The sequence below is a fragment of the Carcharodon carcharias genome, chromosome 25 (genome assembly GCF_017639515.1).
Source record: "Carcharodon carcharias isolate sCarCar2 chromosome 25, sCarCar2.pri, whole genome shotgun sequence".
Taxonomy (NCBI): domain Eukaryota; kingdom Metazoa; phylum Chordata; class Chondrichthyes; order Lamniformes; family Lamnidae; genus Carcharodon; species Carcharodon carcharias.
This window is the reverse complement of record NC_054491.1, coordinates 24,040,614-24,060,739: the sequence shown is the minus strand read 5'-3', so window position 1 is coordinate 24,060,739 and position 20,126 is coordinate 24,040,614. Positions and strand designations below refer to the sequence as shown.

Sequence of the window (20,126 nt, the reverse complement as noted above, 5' to 3'; positions counted from 1 at the left end):
CACAAACTCGCTCTCACTACCCCCCACACACACACTCGCTCTCACTCCCCCCCCACACACACACACTCTCGCTCTCACTCCCCCCACTCACACTCTCGTTCTCACTCCCTCCCCACACACACACTCTCGCTCTCACTCCCCCCCCACACACACACACTCTCGCTCTCACTCCCCCCACACACTCTCTCGCTCTCACTCGCCCCCACACACTCTCGCTCTCACTCGCTCCCACACACTCTCGCTCTCACTCGCTCCCACACACTCTCTCGCTCTCACTCCCCCCCACACACTCTCGCTCTCACTCCCCCCCACACACTCTCGCTCTCACTCCCCCCCACACACACTCTCGCTCTCACTCCCCCCCACACACACTCTCGCTCTCACTCCCGCCCACACACACTCTCGCTCTCACTCCCGCCCACACACACTCTCGCTCTCACTCACCCCACACACACTCTCGCTCTCACTCCCCCCCCACACACACTCTCGCTCTCACTTCCCCTCACACACACTCGCTCTCACTCCCCCCCACACACACTCTCGCTCTCACTCCCGCCCACACACACTCGCGCTCTCACTCCCCCCACACACACTCTCGCTCTCACTCCCCCCCACACACACTCTCGCTCTCACTCCCCCCCACACACACTCTCGCTCTCACTCCCCCCACACACACTCTCGCTCTCACTCCCGCCCACACACACTCGCGCTCTCACTCCCCCCACACACACTCTCGCTCTCACTCCCCCCCACACACACTCTCGCTCTCACTCCCCCCCACATACTCTCGCTCTCACTCACCCCACACACTCTCGCTCTCACTCCCCCCACACACTCTCGCTCTCACTCCCCCCACACACTCTCGCTCTCACTCCCCCACACACACTCTCGCTCTCACTCCCCCCCACACACTCTCGCTCTCACTCCCCCACACACACTCTCGCTCTCACTCACCCCACACACTCTCGCTCTCACTCCCCCACACACACTCTCGCTCTCACTCCCCCCCACACACTCTCGCTCTCACTCCCCCACACACACTCTCGCTCTCACTCCCCCACACACACTCTCGCTCTCACTCACCCCACACACTCTCGCTCTCACTCCCCCACACACACTCTCACTCTCACTCCCCCACACACACTCTCGCTCTCACTCACCCCACACACTCTCGCTCTCACTCCCCCCACACACACTCGCTCTCACTCCCCCCCACACACACTCTCGCTCTCACTCCCCCCCACACACACTCTTGCTCTCACTAACTCCCCCCCACACACACTCGCTCTAACTCCCCCCCACACACACACACGCTCTCACTCCCCCCCACACACACACTCGCTCTCACTCCCCCACACACACACACACTCGCTCTCACTCCCCCCCACACACACACACTCGCTCTCACTCCCCCACACACACACACAACACGCTCTCACTCCCCCCCACACACACACACTCGCTCTCACTCCCCCCCACACACACACACTCGCTCTCACTCCCCCCACACACACACTCGCTCTCACTCCCCCCCACACACACTCTTGCTCTCACTCCCCCCCACACACACACTCTTGCTCTCACTCCCCCCCACACAGAAACTCGCTCTCACTCCCCCCACACACACACTCAATTGCACTCCCCGCCCACATACACTCTCGCTCTCACTCACTCCGCACAAAAACTCTCACCCTCAATCCCACCCACACACTCTCACTCTCACTCCCCCCAACACACACACACTTTCTCGCTCTCACTCTCCCCGCACAAACACTCTCACCCTCAATCCCCCCCCACACACTCTCGTGCTCACTCCCCCCAACACACACACTCTCGCTCTCACTCCCGCGCCCACACGCACACTCTCGCTTTCACTCCCCCAACACACACACTCTCGCTCTCACTCCCCCCTAACACAAACACACACTCTCACTCTCACTCCCCCAACACACACTCTCGCTCTCACTCCCCCCCACACACACACTCTCGCTCTCACTTCCCCCACACACACACTCTCGCTGTCACTCCCCCCACACACACACGCCCTCGCTCTCACTCTCCCACATACACTCTCGCTCTCACTCCCCCCACACACACACTCGCTCTCAATCCCCCCCACACACACACAGTCTCGCTTTCACTCCCCCCCACATACACTCTCGCTCTCACTCACCCAACACACACACACACTCTCGCTCTCACTCCCCCCACACAAATACTCTCGCTCTCACTCCCCACACACACACACTGTCACTCTCACTCCCCCCCAACACACACACACACTCGCTCTCACTCCCCGCAACACACACACACACGCACTCTCGCTGTCACTCCCCCAACACACACACACCCTTGCTCTCACTCCCCCTACACACAAACTCGCTCTCACTACCCCCCACACACACACTCGCTCTCACTCCCCCCACTCACACTCTCGTTCTCACTCCCTCCCCACACACACACTCTCGCTCTCACTCCCCCCCCACACACACACACTCTCGCTCTCACTCGCCCCCACACACTCTCTCGCTCTCACTCGCCCCCACACACTCTCGCTCTCACTCGCCCCCACACACACTCTCGCTCTCACTCCCCCACACACAAACTCGCTCTCACTACCCCCCACACACACACTCGCTCTCACTCCCCCCCCACACACACACACTCTCGCTCTCACTCCCCCCACTCACACTCTCGTTCTCACTCCCTCCCCACACACACACTCTCGCTCTCACTCCCCCCCCACACACACACACTCTCGCTCTCACTCCCCCCACACACTCTCTCGCTCTCACTCGCCCCCACACACTCTCGCTCTCACTCGCTCCCACACACTCTCGCTCTCACTCGCTCCCACACACTCTCTCGCTCTCACTCCCCCCCACACACTCTCGCTCTCACTCCCCCCCACACACTCTCGCTCTCACTCCCCCCCACACACACTCTCGCTCTCACTCCCCCCCACACACACTCTCGCTCTCACTCCCGCCCACACACACTCTCGCTCTCACTCCCGCCCACATACACTCTCGCTCTCACTCACCCCACACACACTCTCGCTCTCACTCCCCCCCCACACACACTCTCGCTCTCACTTCCCCTCACACACACTCGCTCTCACTCCCCCCCACACACACTCTCGCTCTCACTCCCCCCACACACACTCTCGCTCTCACTCCCCCCCACACACACTCTCGCTCTCACTCCCCCCCACACACACTCTCGCTCTCACTCCCCCCACACACACTCTCGCTCTCACTCCCGCCCACACACACTCGCGCTCTCACTCCCCCCACACACACTCTCGCTCTCACTCCCCCCCACACACACTCTCGCTCTCACTCCCCCCCACATACTCTCGCTCTCACTCACCCCACACACTCTCGCTCTCACTCCCCCCACACACTCTCGCTCTCACTCACCCCACACACTCTCGCTCTCACTCCCCCACACACACTCTCGCTCTCACTCCCCCCCACACACTCTCGCTCTCACTCCCCCACACACACTCTCGCTCTCACTCACCCCACACACTCTCGCTCTCACTCCCCCACACACACTCTCGCTCTCACTCCCCCCCACACACTCTCGCTCTCACTCCCCCACACACACTCTCGCTCTCACTCCCCCACACACACTCTCGCTCTCACTCACCCCACACACTCTCGCTCTCACTCCCCCACACACACTCTCGCTCTCACTCCCCCACACACACTCTCGCTCTCACTCACCCCACACACTCTCGCTCTCACTCCCCCCACACACACTCGCTCTCACTCCCCCCCACACACACTCTCGCTCTCACTCCCCCCCACACACACTCTTGCTCTCACTAACTCCCCCCCACACACACTCGCTCTAACTCCCCCCCACACACACACACGCTCTCACTCCCCCCCACACACACACTCGCTCTCACTCCCCCACACACACACACACTCGCTCTCACTCCCCCCCACACACACACACTCGCTCTCACTCCCCCACACACACACACACACACGCTCTCACTCCCCCCCACACACACACACTCGCTCTCACTCCCCCCCACACACACACACTCGCTCTCACTCCCCCACACACACACTCGCTCTCACTCCCCCCCACACACACTCTTGCTCTCACTCCCCCCCACACACACACTCTTGCTCTCACTCCCCCCCACACAGAAACTCGCTCTCACTCCCCCCACACACACACTCAATTGCACTCCCCGCCCACATACACTCTCGCTCTCACTCACTCCGCACAAAAACTCTCACCCTCAATCCCACCCACACACTCTCACTCTCACTCCCCCCAACACACACACACTTTCTCGCTCTCACTCTCCCCGCACAAACACTCTCACCCTCAATCCCCCCCCACACACTCTCGTGCTCACTCCCCCCAACACACACACTCTCGCTCTCACTCCCGCGCCCACACGCACACTCTCGCTCTCACTCCCCCAACACACACACTCTCGCTCTCACTCCCCCCTAACACAAACACACACTCTCACTCTCACTCCCCCAACACACACTCTCGCTCTCACTCCCCCCCACACACACACTCTCGCTCTCACTTCCCCCACACACACACTCTCGCTGTCACTCCCCCCACACACACACGCCCTCGCTCTCACTCTCCCACATACACTCTCGCTCTCACTCCCCCCACACACACACTCGCTCTCAATCCCCCCCACACACACACAGTCTCGCTTTCACTCCCCCCCACATACACTCTCGCTCTCACTCACCCAACACACACACACACTCTCGCTCTCACTCCCCCCACACAAATACTCTCGCTCTCACTCCCCACACACACACACTGTCACTCTCACTCCCCCCCAACACACACACACACTCGCTCTCACTCCCCGCAACACACACACACACGCACTCTCGCTGTCACTCCCCCAACACACACACACCCTTGCTCTCACTCCCCCTACACACAAACTCGCTCTCACTACCCCCCACACACACACTCGCTCTCACTCCCCCCACTCACACTCTCGTTCTCACTCCCTCCCCACACACACACTCTCGCTCTCACTCCCCCCCCACACACACACACTCTCGCTCTCACTCGCCCCCACACACTCTCTCGCTCTCACTCGCCCCCACACACTCTCGCTCTCACTCGCCCCCACACACACTCTCGCTCTCACTCCCCCCCCACACACACATTGTCGCTCTCACTCCCTCCACACACACACGCATTGTCGCTCTCACTTCCCCCCCACACACACACACTCGCTCTCACTTCCACCCCACACACACTCACTCTCATTCCCCCCCACACACACACTCGCTCTCACTCCCTCCCACACACACACTGTCGCTCTCACATCCCCCCCCACACACACACTCCCTCGCTCTCTCACTCCACACACACACACACTCGCTCTCACTCCCCCCACACACAAACACTCGCTCTCACTCCCCCCATACACAATCTCGCTATCACACCCCACCAAACACACTCTCGCTCTCACTCCCCACCACACACACTCTCGCTCTCACTCCCCCCCACACACACTCTCGCTCTCACTCCCGCCCACACACACTCTCGCTCTCACTCCCGCCCACACACACTCTCGCTCTCACTCCCCCCCACACACACTCTCGATCTCACTCCCCCCCACACACACTCTCGCTCTCACTCCCGCCCACACACACTCTCGCTCTCACTCCCGCCCACACACACTCTCGCTCTCACTCCCCCCCACACACACTCTCGCTCTCACTCCCGCTCACACACCCTCTCGCTCTCACTCCCCCCCACACACACTCTCGCTCTCACTCCCCCCCACACACACTCTCACTACCCCCCATGCACACATTCTCTCGCTCTCACTTCCGCCCCCACACACACTCTCGCTCTCACTTCTCCCCCACACACACACACTCTCGCTCTCAGTACCCCCCACACACACTCTCGCTCTCACTCCCCCCCACACACACTCTCGCTCTCACTCCCGCCCACACACACTCTCGCTCTCACTCCCGCCCACACACACTCTCGCTCTCACTCCCCCCACACACACTCTCGCTCTCAGTCCCCCCCACACACTCTCTCGCTCTCACTCCCCCCCACACACACTCTCGCTCTCACTCCCCCCAACACACACTCTCGCTCTCACTCCCGCCCACACACACACTCGCTCTCACTCCCGCCCACACACACACTCGCTCTCACTCCCCCCACACACACTCTCGCTCTCACTCCCCCCACACACACTCTCGCTCTCACTCCCCCCCACACACACTCTCGCTCTCACTCCCCCCCACACACACTCTCGCTCTCACTCCCCCCCACACACACTCTCGCTCTCACTCCCCCCCACACACACTCTCGCTCTCACTCCCCCCCACACACACTCTCGCTCTCACTCCCCCCCACACACACTCTCGCTCTCACTCCCCCCCACACACTCTCGCTCTCACTCCCCCCCACACACACTCTTGCTCTCACTAACCCCCACACACACACACACTCGCTCTAACTCCCCCCCACACACACACACGCTCTCACTCCCCCCCCACACACACACACTCGCTCTCACTCCCCCACACACACACACTCGCTCTCACTCCCCCCCACACACACACTCTTGCTCTCACTCCCCCCCACACAGAAACTCGCTCTCACTCCCCCCCACACACACACTCAATTGCACTCCCCGCCCACATACACTCTCGCTCTCACTCACTCCACACAAAAACTCTCACCCTCAATCCCACCCACACACACTCACTCTCACTCCCCCCAACACACACACACTTTCTCGCTCTCACTCTCCCCGCACAAACACTCTCACCCTCAATCCCCCCCCCACACACTCTCGTGCTCACTCCCCCCAACACACACACTCTCGCTCTCACTCCCGCGCCCACACACACTCTCGCTCTCACTCCCCCAACACACACACTCTCGCTCTCACTCCCCCCTAACACAAACACACACTCTCACTCTCACTCCCCCAACACACACTCTCGCTCTCACTCCCCCCCACACACACACTCTCGGTCTCACTCCCCCCCCACACACACTCTCGCTGTCACTCCCCCCCACACACACACACTTGCTCTCACTCCCCCCGCACACACACTCTCGCTCTCACTCCTCCCACACACACACTCTCGCTCTCACTCCTCCCACACACACTCTCTCTCTCACTCCCCCCACACACACACTCTCGCTCTCACTCCTCCCACACACACTCTCTCTCTCACTCCCCCCACACACACACTCTCGCTCTCACTCCCCCCACACACACACACTCTTGCTCTCACTCCCACCGCACACACACTCTCGCTCTCACTCCCTGCCCGCACACACACACACACTCTCGCTCTCACTCCCCCCCAAACTCGCGCTCTCACTCTCCCCCAACACACACACTCTCACTCTCCCCACACACACACTCTCACTCTCCCCACACACACACTCTCCCTCTCACCCCCACCACACACACTCGCTGTCACTCCCCCCCCCACACACAAACACTCGCGCTTTCACTCCACCCACACACACACTCTCGCTCTCACTCGCCCCCCCCCCACACACACACAGACTTGCTCTTACTCGCCCCCCCTACACACACACTCGCTCTCACTCCCCCCCAACATACACACACACACTCGCTCTCACTCCTCCCCACCCCCCCCCCCCCCCCCCCCCCCCACACACACACACACACACACACTCTCCTTCAGTCACTCCCACATACTCACCAAGGTACTATCTCCTCCCAGGGCTGCCGCACATTTGCTCTCCCCAGACCCGACAGACATGGGCTCCGTCTCCAGCCCTTCCTGTCAGTTCCCTCAGCCCGACAGCCCTTCACACCCTCGCCAACACTGGTGTGCGCTGCTCCTCCAGTCAGAGACTGTTTCTCTCCCTCAATTGCTGCCAATGAGCCAATTAGCAGCAAACGCTGGAGAGAAACGGCCTGTGATTGGAGGAGCAGCTTCATGCAGAATCCTGCACTGAAGCTCAACTGTTTGACTGGGAGGTGGACAAGTGGCTTTGGGGCTGCATCGAGGGGTTTTGCAGGCCGGAACCTGCTGGACAAGCCTGACTGACACTATTCACCTCGACCACTCCCTGTGGGCGGGAGCTCCACATTCTCACCCCTCTCTGGGTGAAGACCTTTCTCTTGAACTCCTTATTGGATTTATTATTTATATTGATGGTTTCCCACAAGTGGCAACAGTATCTATGTTGACTAATCCCTGTCATAAACTTAAAGACCATTAGCACCCCTTCAGCCTTCTCTTTCCTGGATCAAAACAACCTCTCCCCCATTCCCTGCCTCTGCATTTGTTTAAAACCTGTTACATCTCGAACTTCCTCCAGTTCGGAGAAAAGGTCATTGACCTGGAACTCTCTTTTCTCTCTCTCTCTCTCCACAGAAGAGGGCACCTGCTGTGCATTTCCAGCATTTCCTGTTTTTACTCACATGTTAGCTAGGTTCGTTGTGAAGACGTAAACAAACTGGGAGGGTGGTTTGCTGGGGTTCCTCGGGATGTCCGACCGCAGGCAGGGTCCCCCTACTGGGTTGTGTGGAACACTGGCTGGAGCACTGTCAGCGACTGTCGGGAGGGGGTTTGAACCTGGAGAAGGCTGAACAGTCCCTGGGAGGGCAGAGTCAACAATATTACAATCTGGAGAGAGAAAACACACACACACAGAGAGTATCCATCAGTGAGACTCCGAGTCAGGGATCCGCACACTTACACCCTACCCGCAGCACAGGAGAGAAAGGCTGGGGGTGATTGGCAGGTGGGGGGGGGGGGGGGGTGGTGGAGGAGGAAGGAAGGAAGAGAAGTGGAGGGGAGGGGAGAATGGGACAGAGGAGAGTGTGAGAGAGAGAGAGAGAGAGAGAGAGAGAGACAGAGTGTGGGAGAGAATGAGAGAGAATGAGAGAGTGAGAGTGATTGAGAGAGTGAGAGTGATTGAGAGAGTGAGAGTGATTGAGAGAGTGAGAGTGATTGAGAGAGTGAGAGTGATTGAGAGAGTGAGAGTGATTGAGAGAGTGAGTGATTGAGAGAGTGAGTGATTGAGAGAGTGAGTGATTGAGAGAGTGAGTGATTGAGAGAGTGTGAGTGAGAGTGAGAGTGAAAGTAAGAGTGAGTGAGTGAGTGAGTGAGAGTGAGAGAGAATGAAAGAAAGTGAGTGAGTGTGAGAGTGAGTGAGAGAGAGAGTGAGTGAGTGAGTGAGTGAGTGAGAGTGAGTGAGAGTGTGAGAGATAGTGAGTGAGAGAGAGTGAGAGTGAGAGAGTGAGTGAGAGCGAGTGAGGGAGTGAGAGTGAGAGTGAGTGAGTGAGAGAGAGTGAGTGAGTGAGAGGGAGTGAGAGAGAGAGAGAGAGAGAGAGAGACAGACAGAGACTGCAGGGGGCACTGAGTCTCTCTCAATGTCAGTGGCTGGGTAGCTGATGGCCACCAGGTGGTGCTGCACGCTGGTAAATCTAATCCTCTAACCCCAAATCCCTGTTTCCCCCTCTTGACAAGACATCAGACAGAGTGACTGAGGGAATAGGGGAGGCATCGGGGAGAAAGCATGTGATTGGATGTGGGGGGAGGGGGGTTGGTGGTGGAGGAGCTGGGAGGGGGAGAATGGAGATTTGGATAGCTGAAAATCACAGAGTTTAAGGATTCAGGTGAAGAACTAAATATCCAAATTTGATGATGTACTACGATGATCTTAAAATTGGAGCCAGGCTGTTCAGGGGTGATGTCAGGAAACACTTCTTCACACAGAGGGGAATGGAAATCTGGAACTGTCTCCCCTCCCCTGGGCGTTAATAGGAAATTTCAAAACTGAGATTGAAAGGGTTTCTGTTGGTTCAGGGATTCAGGGATATGGAGCAGAGACAGGTAAACGGAGTTAAGGTTCAGATCAGTCGCGGTCTAATTAAATGGTGGAGCTAGCTTGAAGGGCCGAATGGCCTCCTCCTGATGCTGTGTAGCAAGAAAACTTAGAAATGAGAAGAGCAGAATTTTAGTGAATAATTAACAATTAAAAGCGACTGGGCTGGCACAATGCGTTGGCTGAAACAACTCGTTTAACTTCACTCACTGTGAGCAGCCACTCCAGATTTATCCTCATCCTCACTGTCAGGACCTGAGTACCACTCGTCCCCGCTGTATGGCTGCTTGCGCTCCAGAACACACCGCCTCTTACTCCGGGGGGCACCGTCTACTGTCAGAGAAACACAAACAGCAACAATAAATCAGCAGCAAGATAATGTCAGGCCCCACACGGGCGTCACCTTCCTCAGACACACACACTGCAATTGATTCACTGTCAGGGGCCAGGAGCTCTCTGCTCAAGGTTTAAACACGTCTTAATAGAGCAGCATCGAGCTCCATCCCTCTCGATAACTAACAGGGCCCAGGGGATTACCACCAGATCAAAGCACCGAGATTCTGGAGCCTGCTGCATCACTCGAAGCTCACACCGTGGTACTGACCGGAACTGGGGGCTGTTGGCTTGAGCTGTCAGGGGTCCGATTTTTGGGGTACAGGGCTGAGCTGTGGGCTTTGGGGAGCTGGGCTATTGGTCGGACAGAGGCCAGTGGACGTTGATTCTGTAAACGTTGTTAAAGAGATGGTGATCCCAGCAGAGTGAAACTAAAATTGCTGCTTGTCACATTCACTGAAGGAGGTCGTGGAGTTTGGTCAAATCTACCTCAGCTCTGGCCAGCCTCCCACGTCTAACCGCCGTAAAACTCTGCCGCCCATCTCCAAATCCAACTGCACCTCGTCCCATTCACCCATCGCCGTGCTCGCTGAATTACATTGGTTCCCACATTCCCAACATCCCAGGTTTAAAATTCCCATTTTCAAATTCCTCCGTGGCCTAGCCCCTCCCCTCTCTATTTCTTAAACCTCTTTCAGCCCCACAACCCTCCAGGATCTGTGCACGCCTTTAATTCTGGACTCCTGGTTATCTGTGATTTTAATCACTCCACCAGCGACAGCCGCACCTTCACCTGTTGAAGCCTTAACCTCGGGAACAACTGGTCCAAACCTCTCTGCCTCTCCAGCTCACTTTCCGCCTTTTTAAGATGCTCCCTAAAACCAACCTCTTTGACCAAGCTGTTGTCCCCTGTTGTGGAACTTTGTTTGATAATATTCCTGTGAAGTGTCTTGGGATGTTATACCATGTTGTTGCTATGTGGATACAAGTTGTTGTGAAAATGCAGGCTACACTCCGTGTGTCCCTGTGCAGTCTAATGGTCTGGGCACGAACTCAATAAGCAAGCTCCTTGTTTGATCTGATTTCAATCTCGTGCCCAGCTTTCTTTGACACTGGGCCGATAAATCATTGGGCGACTGTGGGCCAATCAGATTGGAGCGCTGCCAAAGGACAGCGATGCTAAGTACCATTCCCTCGACCATTTCAGTAAGAAACTGATCGATTGTGGTTAACTCTCATTGGCTATCGGTGAAAAAAGCAATATCGCTCTAAAAATCCCGGGAGGGCTTTTCCAATAATGGGACCTGACAGCAATTTGGAACAGTCCTCTGCAAATGAAAAGTGATGCTAGATCAATTGTTTGCTTTGAAACTGAGAGTTATTAAAGGGTATGGGACAAAGGCAGATATGGGGAGCGAGACTGTAGACTAACCATGATCTCACTGAATGGTGGAACAGGCTCAAGGGGCTGAATGGTTTCCTCCTGCTTATGAATGCCACAGAGAAATGGGCCTCTGAGCAGAACATCACCAACCTCCCCCCAGGCCCAGGCTCTGAGCTATGTGCCCGCCACAGTTTACCGATACTGCAATCAACGCAGAGCATCTCCCTCCTTTCCCGAGACTGCTGAGCTCACTGTGGTTTCCCGCCAGCAATGGCTGCTCTTTTCTAATGGCCCAGGTGGGTAGCACACTCACTTCTGAGTCAGACGGTTCTGGGTCTGAGTCCCACTGCAGAGACTTCAGCCCAACTTCCAGGCTGACATTTCCAGTGCAGCACCGAGGGAGTGCTACACTGTCAGAGGCACCACCTTTCAGGTGAGACATTAAACCGAGGTCCCATCTGGCATCTCATGCAGATATAAATAACCCATGGCATTATTCTGAACAGGAGGCGTTCTCCCGGTGTGCAATAACCAAGTAGAGAATAAACATTTATTAAACTGCATGAAATACATTAGAGAAGGTATCTCTGTAATCACCCCTCCAGAGTTCACTTCAGTTCAACAAGAACACTGCTCCCTCTATCCTGACTCACACCATGCCCTGTCCACCCTGAGATCACTAACCAACTTTTGCTCTGGGTGTGGGGATTGTAACATTAAGCTCCTCCCACCCCTCTTCATTGTAACATTAAGCTCCTCCCAGCCCTCTTCATTGTAACATTAAGCTCCTCCCACCCCTCTTCTCATCCTATCACCATATCCTTCTATTCCTTCCTCCCTCGTGTTTATTCAGCTTTCTCCTTAAATGCATCTATATTATTCACCTCAATCACACTCTCATCACTATCTTGGTAACAATATTTCTCCTCAATTCCTACTGGGTTTATTAGTGATTATCTTATATTTATGACCCCTAGTTTTGGTCTCCTTCACAAGTAGAAACATCCTCCCTACATCTGCTCTATCAAATTCCTTCATAATCACCTTCAACATTCACTCTCTCCACCACTGACGCACAGTAGCAGCAGTGTGTACCATCTACAAGATGCACTGCTGGAATTCATCAAGGCTCCTTAGACAGCACCTTCCAAACCCATGATCACTACCACCTAGAAGGACAAGGGCAGCAGATAGATGGGAACAGCAGCACCTGGAAGTTCCCCTCCAAGTCACTCACCATCCTGACTTGGAAATATATCTCTGTTCCTACACTGTCTCTGGGTCAAAATCCTGGAATTCCCTCCCTAACAGCACTGTGGGTGTACCTACACCACAGGGACTGCAGCAGTTTAAGAAGGCAGCTCACCACCACCTTCTCAAGGGCAATTAGGGATGGGCAATAAATGCTGACCCAGCCAGCGACGCCCACATCCCGTGAATGTAGTAAAAACACAAACGAAGAAATTCACCTTGCAATCACAATATAAGGTTTTTCTAAAAATGTGACTGGACAAATGTAAATTTCAAAACACACCATTTTCAATTTGCACGGTTACAATGTCATCAGCTTGAACTGTTTAATGTTTACAAAATGCTGCAGCCCATATTCTCACCTACATAAGTCGCACATTTCCATTCCCAGCACCAGCACTCAAAAAGTCACAAGCTTCTTCTACTCCAGCAGCAACGCTATCATCCTCACTTTCAAATCCCTTCATGGTCCCCTCTTGCCCTGCGACAGGGTAACTGCTCCAAGCCATGTAGGATAGGCTCTCTCTGCCCTGTCACCACTGCACCCCTCCCTGCACCCCCCCACCGCCCATGCACCCACACACTCGCTCCTCTCTATCAGTAACAGCTCATTCACGTGCCTGTACTCCGGAGGGGAACTGAGAGGCGAGATAGAGAGAAACTATTCCCACTGTTTGGGAGTCATGGGCTAAAAATTAGAGACAGGCCTTTCAGGATGAAATTAGGAATCACTTCTACTCTCCAAAGGCTCGCAGGAGTTTGAAACTCTCTTTTGCCGACAGCAATTGATGCTAGATCAATTTTTAATTTTAAGATTGAGATTGATGGACTTTTAAGGATGGGGAAAAGACTGACACAGGGAGTTAGGTCAGTCACGATCTCCCTGAATGGAGGAACAGGCTTGCGGGGCTGAAAGGGCTCCTTCTACTGCCACGTTTCTGTAGTCTGGAACTCCTGGTTCAATCCTCCCGGCTCCAGCAGCTCTACGCAAACCCACCTTTCGATTCTGTGTCTATGACGGGTGTGCTGGTTTCCCGCTGCTCTCCCGAGTCCACAGAGATACTCCTTTCCCGTTTCACTTTCCCTTTCAGCGCTCCGAGATTTGACACTGAGTTCTGGCTGCCTTTCAGTCCCGAGCTTCCTGGAGAGATCTGGCTGGCTTTCCCACCGTGACTCCCTGTTCCCGCTGCTTTTGACCCCAGGCCACAGGCCGTTCCCTGGCTTGCATTCGGGGGCGGGGCACTGCTGTTGACCGGCTTGCCGTGATTGGTCAGTTTACTGTCCGGGTGCATTTGATTGGTTGCGGGTTTTGGTGATGGGACTGGGGGGATCCGGATTTCTGACTCGTGTTTTATTTTCAAACTGTTTTCAGAAAATCTGTAACAAGAAGAGATTTAAAATAAACATAGTGAGACAGAGTAACCACACAATCACAAGCTCACCATCCTTGTTGGACAGAATTGCACATAGGACAGCGTTACACAGCAAAGCTCCATCATTGAACAACTGATCGATCACAGATCACTATTTATAAAACATCAGACAGTAACGAGTGAGTTCAAGGTTCGGTTTGGCTTCTTGCAAACACGGGTCATAGGAACAGGAGGCGGCTATTCAGCTCCCTTAGCAAATGACACTGAAATAAAAACTGGAAGGGCTGGAAATACTCAGCAGGTCTGGCAGCATCTGTGGAGAGAGGGGAATATGATTTCAAAGTTCCAAGGAAGAGTCATATCGGACTTGAAACGTTCACTGTTTCTGTTTGCACAGATGCTGTCAGAACTGCTGAGAATTTTGAACACTTCCTGTTTTATTTCATGACTGATTTGTATCCTAACTCCATCCAACTTCCTTGGTATGATTTCCTTTTAAACCCTTTGTCTGGAAAATCCTTGTCAGGTTTAAAATTATTAACTAATTATCTATTTTTTTTTGTGGGAGGGATTTTCACACTTGACTCTCCTTTGCTTTAAGATTCTAAACTTCTCTGCAAAATGGCCCGGCTCTGATCTTAAGTTCATGTCCCTGTCCTTGACTCCTGCACCAGTGGAAATGTTTCCCTTCCATCAATTCATTCAAAATCCTTAAAAAAAAAACTCCCTCGATCAAATCACCCGTTAACTTTCTACATTCCAAGAGAATATAAACCTAGTTTGTATCCTACCACCACCTTCTCAAGGGCAATAAATACGTCACACATCCCATGGATAAATCAAACAACTTCTCCTCACTGAAGGAGGTACCTCACGGACACCAACTCCTGGGGCAGGGTTTAAGGATAAGGGGGGGCAGCAGGTGGGTGGTGGGAAGGAGGAAGAAAGACTTGTTTTCACAGCCAATACTTTTATTTTTGAAATGTAGGAAATGCAGCAGCCAATTTACACACAGCAAGATCCTAGCAAAGTGATGATGACCAGATAATTTTTTTTTGTGTGTGTGTGTGGCTGACCTGAGGGATAGATATTGGCCAGGGCACCAGGGTGAACTCCCCTGCTCTTTGAAATGGTGTGGCACGATCTTGTACATCCACTTGAGGGGGCCTCGATTTAATGTCTCATCTGAAAGTTGGCACAAAGTCAGTGTAGATCTTTGTGCGCAAGTGTCTGGGCTGGGACCTGATCCCACAACCTTCTAGATCAGGGGTGACAGAGTTACTCATAGAGCCAGCGCTAACACTCACGTAGGTTATTTATATTCAAAAGCTGGTCAAGCAGAGGCTTTGTTTAAATTCGTTCATGGGACATGGGCATCACCGGCAAGGCCAGCATTTGTTGCCCTTGAACCGAATGGCTCGTTCGGCCATGGGTGAGGATGGCCAATTTCCTTCCTGAGTGAACAAGATGGGTTTTTATGACAATTGATAATTTCATGGTCACCATTACCGAGAACTAGTTTTCAATTCCAGATTTATCAACTGAATTCAAATTCCACCAGCTGCTGTGGTGGGATTTGAACCCGAGACCCTAGAGCATTTGCCTGGATTTGAACCCGAGACCCTAGAGCATTTACTAGTCCAGTGACATTACCATCGCGCCACTGTCTCCCCCCTAATCAATATGGAAAGAGTGCGAGAGTGAGTCTAACACGGAGTGAGGAAAACTAGTGACAGCAACAGGAAGAAGTAGGATGAGCCGAGAGAATTACTCGAGACTCTTAACAAAATGGCAGTGCCGATACAGGAGATGGGGGTAAAACATGTTGGATATGTGGGAATTGTCAATACAAGAATACATAGGGAAAGTCACACGGAACCTTCACTGGAACTGAGCCCAGGTTGCTAAGCATGACCCTGGCCGGTCGCCCTCTCTGGTGACCCCAGACTTGCAAACAGGCTTGTTCTTAATCAGTCACACGCCACACAGCCTCAAGGCAATTGACACTAAGGCATAAGATCATAAGATACAGGGGCAGGAACAGGCCATTCGGCCCACTGAGCCTGCTATTGAGATACTTCCATCTTGTCCCTTGCAGGGAAAATCCTGACACACGTGCTCCTGAATCACCTACTTTCTGTGGTTTAGGAAATCCTCCCAGAGACACAGTGTGGCTTTAGACCTTTCAGAAGAACCTCTGACGTGGTTTTCGTTGCCAGACAAAATCCAAGAAAAATTCAAGGACAACACCAGGAACTCTTCATTGCATTCATCAACCTGACCAAAACATTTGACTCAGTAAATCGGGAGCCTCTGTGGATTGTACTCCAGAGATTTGGATGCCCAAGAAACTTCATCACAAGCCTGCAACTGCTTCATGATGATATGGCTGAACTGTCTTGAGTGGGGCATCTGAAACAGTCCCCTTCAAAATCTGGACTGGGGTCAAGCAAGGCTGTGAGATAGCCCCTGGAATGTTTACAATCTACCTGATGGTGGTTAGTCATCCCATCAAAGATCAACTGCCCTCTGCTGTCAGTATTAAATCACACCGATATGGAAAACTCTTTAACCTCAGCTGCCTCTGTGCCAAAACTAAACTGGCCACCATAGACATACATGATCTACAGTTTGCAGATGACTGCAGAGTCATTGCCCACTCTGCACCTGGTTTGTAAGCCACTCTCAATCTCTTCAATTCTGCATACAAGAAATTCGGCCTGTCCTTGAGTGTTGCCAAAACGAAACTCATATCAATCCGGTCAGGCAACTATTCCACCCTCAATATATGTTGAAGCAGACACTCTGGAATATGTTGAGCATTTCCCACACCTTGGCCACTACCTCTCTCAAAAGGCCAACACTGACGGCAAGATCCAACATTGGATCAGCTGCGACAGCTCAGCCTTCTACAAGCTATGCCAGTGAGTGTTTGACAACAAAGACCTCCGCAAGTCAACCAAAGTCCTAGAGTACAGGGCAGTTATCAGCATCACATTCCTGTACTGCAGTGAGACCTGGACTGTGTATCAGCAATACATAAGAGCGCCACAGAAATTCCATCAGCAATGCCTCTGCTGCATGCTCCGGACTCAATGGGAAGACCATCAAACAAACGCTCGTGTCCTTTTTGAAGCCAGCGTCACAAGCATTCAGGCAAAACTCCTGCAGGTTCAACCATGATAGACTGGGCACTGTGTCCGGATAGACAAAAAGCGTCTCCCCCGCCATGTCCTGTTTTCTCAGCTCTCAAATGACCTGTGCAAAGAAACGCTCCAAGACACTCTGAAGCTTTCCTTGATATTATATTCATTGACATTAATGACTGGGAGGAACTTGCTACCAATCGTTCAAAATGGTGCCAACCTGTCCATCAAGCTGCGTCATGCTTTGATGCTGAACACCTTAGTGATGAGGCAGAGCGGTGGCAGGGAAAGAAAGAAAAGGAAGCAAGTCCCACACTCCTGATCCCACTATCTTGTGGGACACCCTGCCCCCTGTTCCCAAAAATTTGCAAGTCGAGAATTGGCCTGTTCAACCACACCAAGACCCATGGCAGAAAATCGCCACCCTGAGTAGAGGTCATCCTCAGAAAGAGGGACAGCCGATGACCAGCGAGTAGTAAGCCTCAGCTTTTCACCCCACAAATGCATTTTTCTACTTACCCCTACCTTATAACTAGGCACATGGGATCAAGCAAGTGATAGGGGCTGTGCTGCAAAGGTGCACTGGAGTTTAAGACACACCCACTCATGGCATCAAATGCCAATGACATTTCAAAACATGACCACACACACATGGAGTCACTTTTATACTTGGTGTGTAGGTCTACCCGTTTTTGGAGGAATTGTGAGCTTCAAAGGCTGATTATATATCAACATCTATGGTACATGTTTCAATATGATCACCTCTCATTCTTCTAAACGCCAATGAGTATAGGCTCAACCTGTTCAACTTTTCCCCATAAGATAAGCCCATCATCTCAGGAATCAGCCTAGTGAATCTTCTCTGAACTGTTTCCAATGCAAGTATATGCCTTCCTTAAGTATGGAGACCAAAACAGTACACAGTACTCTAGGTGCGGTCTCGCCAATGCCCTTTACACTAGCAAGACTTAATTACTATTATAATCCATTCTGCTTGCAATAAAGGCCAGCATTCTATTTGCCTTCCTAATTATTTGTTGAACTTGCATGTTAGCTTTCAGTGATTCATGTACAAAGACACCCAGATCCCTCTGTACCGCAGAATTCTGAGTCTCTCTCCACTTGTTTTAGTTGTATCAGCATCACAGACTAATATCCATATTCCACCAGCATTTATCTGGGTAGCGCTTGCTAAACCAGGCATTATCTGGGTAGCGCTAGCTAAACCAGGCATGAACCACTGAGAAAGTAGTCGTGATAATGAAAACTTTTAAATGGGAATAATCTAAGGATGGGTCTTGGAGATTTCCAGTGATTACTTCCTTTGGCAGCTTGTTCCATTGTGAGATTGTCCTTGAATAGAAAGATTGTTGATGCACTGTCTTGGAAACAAATGGTCTTTGTACTTTGTGTGGATGGTGACCTCGTGCTTTGTCATTGCCGGAGGGCGCGAGGTACTTGTTTCTGTCAATTCCCAACAGTCCATTCCAGATTTTATAGATATAGTCTATTCTTTTCCCTCCTTTGCTGCAGTGATTCCCATTCCAAATCTTTGATCCAGGATGCAACACTGGTGTATTTCCCACATGGATTTGTGCAGAATCATGCAGCAGGTCTCTGGATCGTTTCAATCTTATTTATATCTCTTGCCATATAAGGATCCCACACACAACTTACATATTCCAGGACTGGACAGACACATTTTTCGTAATCTAAAACTGATATTTTTGATTCAATACCAAAGATTCCTCCTTCAGAAATCCAAGAGCCCTGTTTGCTTCGGGTGTTATCCGCTGAATATGGAATCCTCATTGAAGATTGTTTTTAAGATGAATCCCCAGTTTGGTTGTGTGTCTTGTGTTGGAGAATTTGATCACAGAACTTAAAACTACCTGTTGATGGACTTGACATAGCATTTTTTGGCACTGAATGCCATCTCCCATCAATGGTCCTGCTATTTTTTTGCAATTCCAGATGATCATCCTGTAGTGAATTGATGTGAATTTGAGCTTTTCCTGATGCGGAAACCACGCAGTCACCAGCAAACAATCGCACTCTTGTTTTTTTAACTTGTTGGGAAGGTCGTTTACGTATGTCAGTAAGAGTAAAGGTCCCAACACACTTCCCTGGGGAAGTCCGGAGAGGACATCTCTAGGAGATGATGATTCCACATCATGCGCCACTCTTTGTTTTCTGTTGGTTAGGAAGTGCGGGATCCAATTGAATAATGTCCTCCTGATTCCACAGTAGTGATGTGTGGACAAGAGATTTTCATGAGGAACTTTGTCAAAGGCTTTTGATAAATCCAGTATTGCCATGTGAGTAAGTTCATCTCTTTCAAGGCTTGAAGCTAGGTCATTGACAGTATTTGAATTTCTAAGGAGGAACCTTTGGTACTGAAACAAAAATATCAGAGTTATAGCTTACAAAATATATTTTCCGGGGTTCTTTCCGACCTAAAACCATGCTGATTATCTACCAGGATATACTGCTTTTCTATTCTTCCTGCCAAAGTGGATAATCTCACATTTCCCCACATTATACTCCATCTGCCAAATTTTTGCCCATTCACTTCGCTTATTTATGTCTCTTTGCAGACTCTTCATATCCTCCTCACAACTTGCTTTCTTACCTATCTTCGTATCATCCACAAATTTAGTTACAATATAGTTGGTCCCTTCATCCAAATCATTAATATGGATCATAAATAGTAGTGGCCCCAGCACTGATCCCCATGACCCTTCACTAGTTACAGTTTGCCAATCTGAAAAT

The 20,126-nt window shown here is 52.3% G+C and overlaps 1 protein-coding gene across 6 annotated transcripts in view; it reads right to left on the bottom strand.

The window, feature by feature from the left end:
- bcl9l (bcl9 like) overlaps window positions 1-20,126 on the bottom strand; it is a 233,485-nt gene that overhangs the window by 109,524 nt on the left and 103,835 nt on the right. For 3 of the 6 annotated variants that reach the window (XM_041174485.1, XM_041174490.1, XM_041174486.1), the window contains exons 4-6: window positions 13,833-14,212; window positions 10,078-10,200; window positions 8,459-8,663 (exon numbers count right to left, since the gene is read on the bottom strand). In XM_041174485.1, the coding sequence (XP_041030419.1) occupies window positions 8,459-8,663; window positions 10,078-10,200; window positions 13,833-14,212 (708 nt within the window). The remainder of the gene's footprint in view (window positions 1-8,458; window positions 8,664-10,077; window positions 10,201-13,832; window positions 14,213-20,126) is intronic. The other 3 variants (XM_041174488.1, XM_041174487.1, XM_041174489.1) reach the window with 3 other exon arrangements.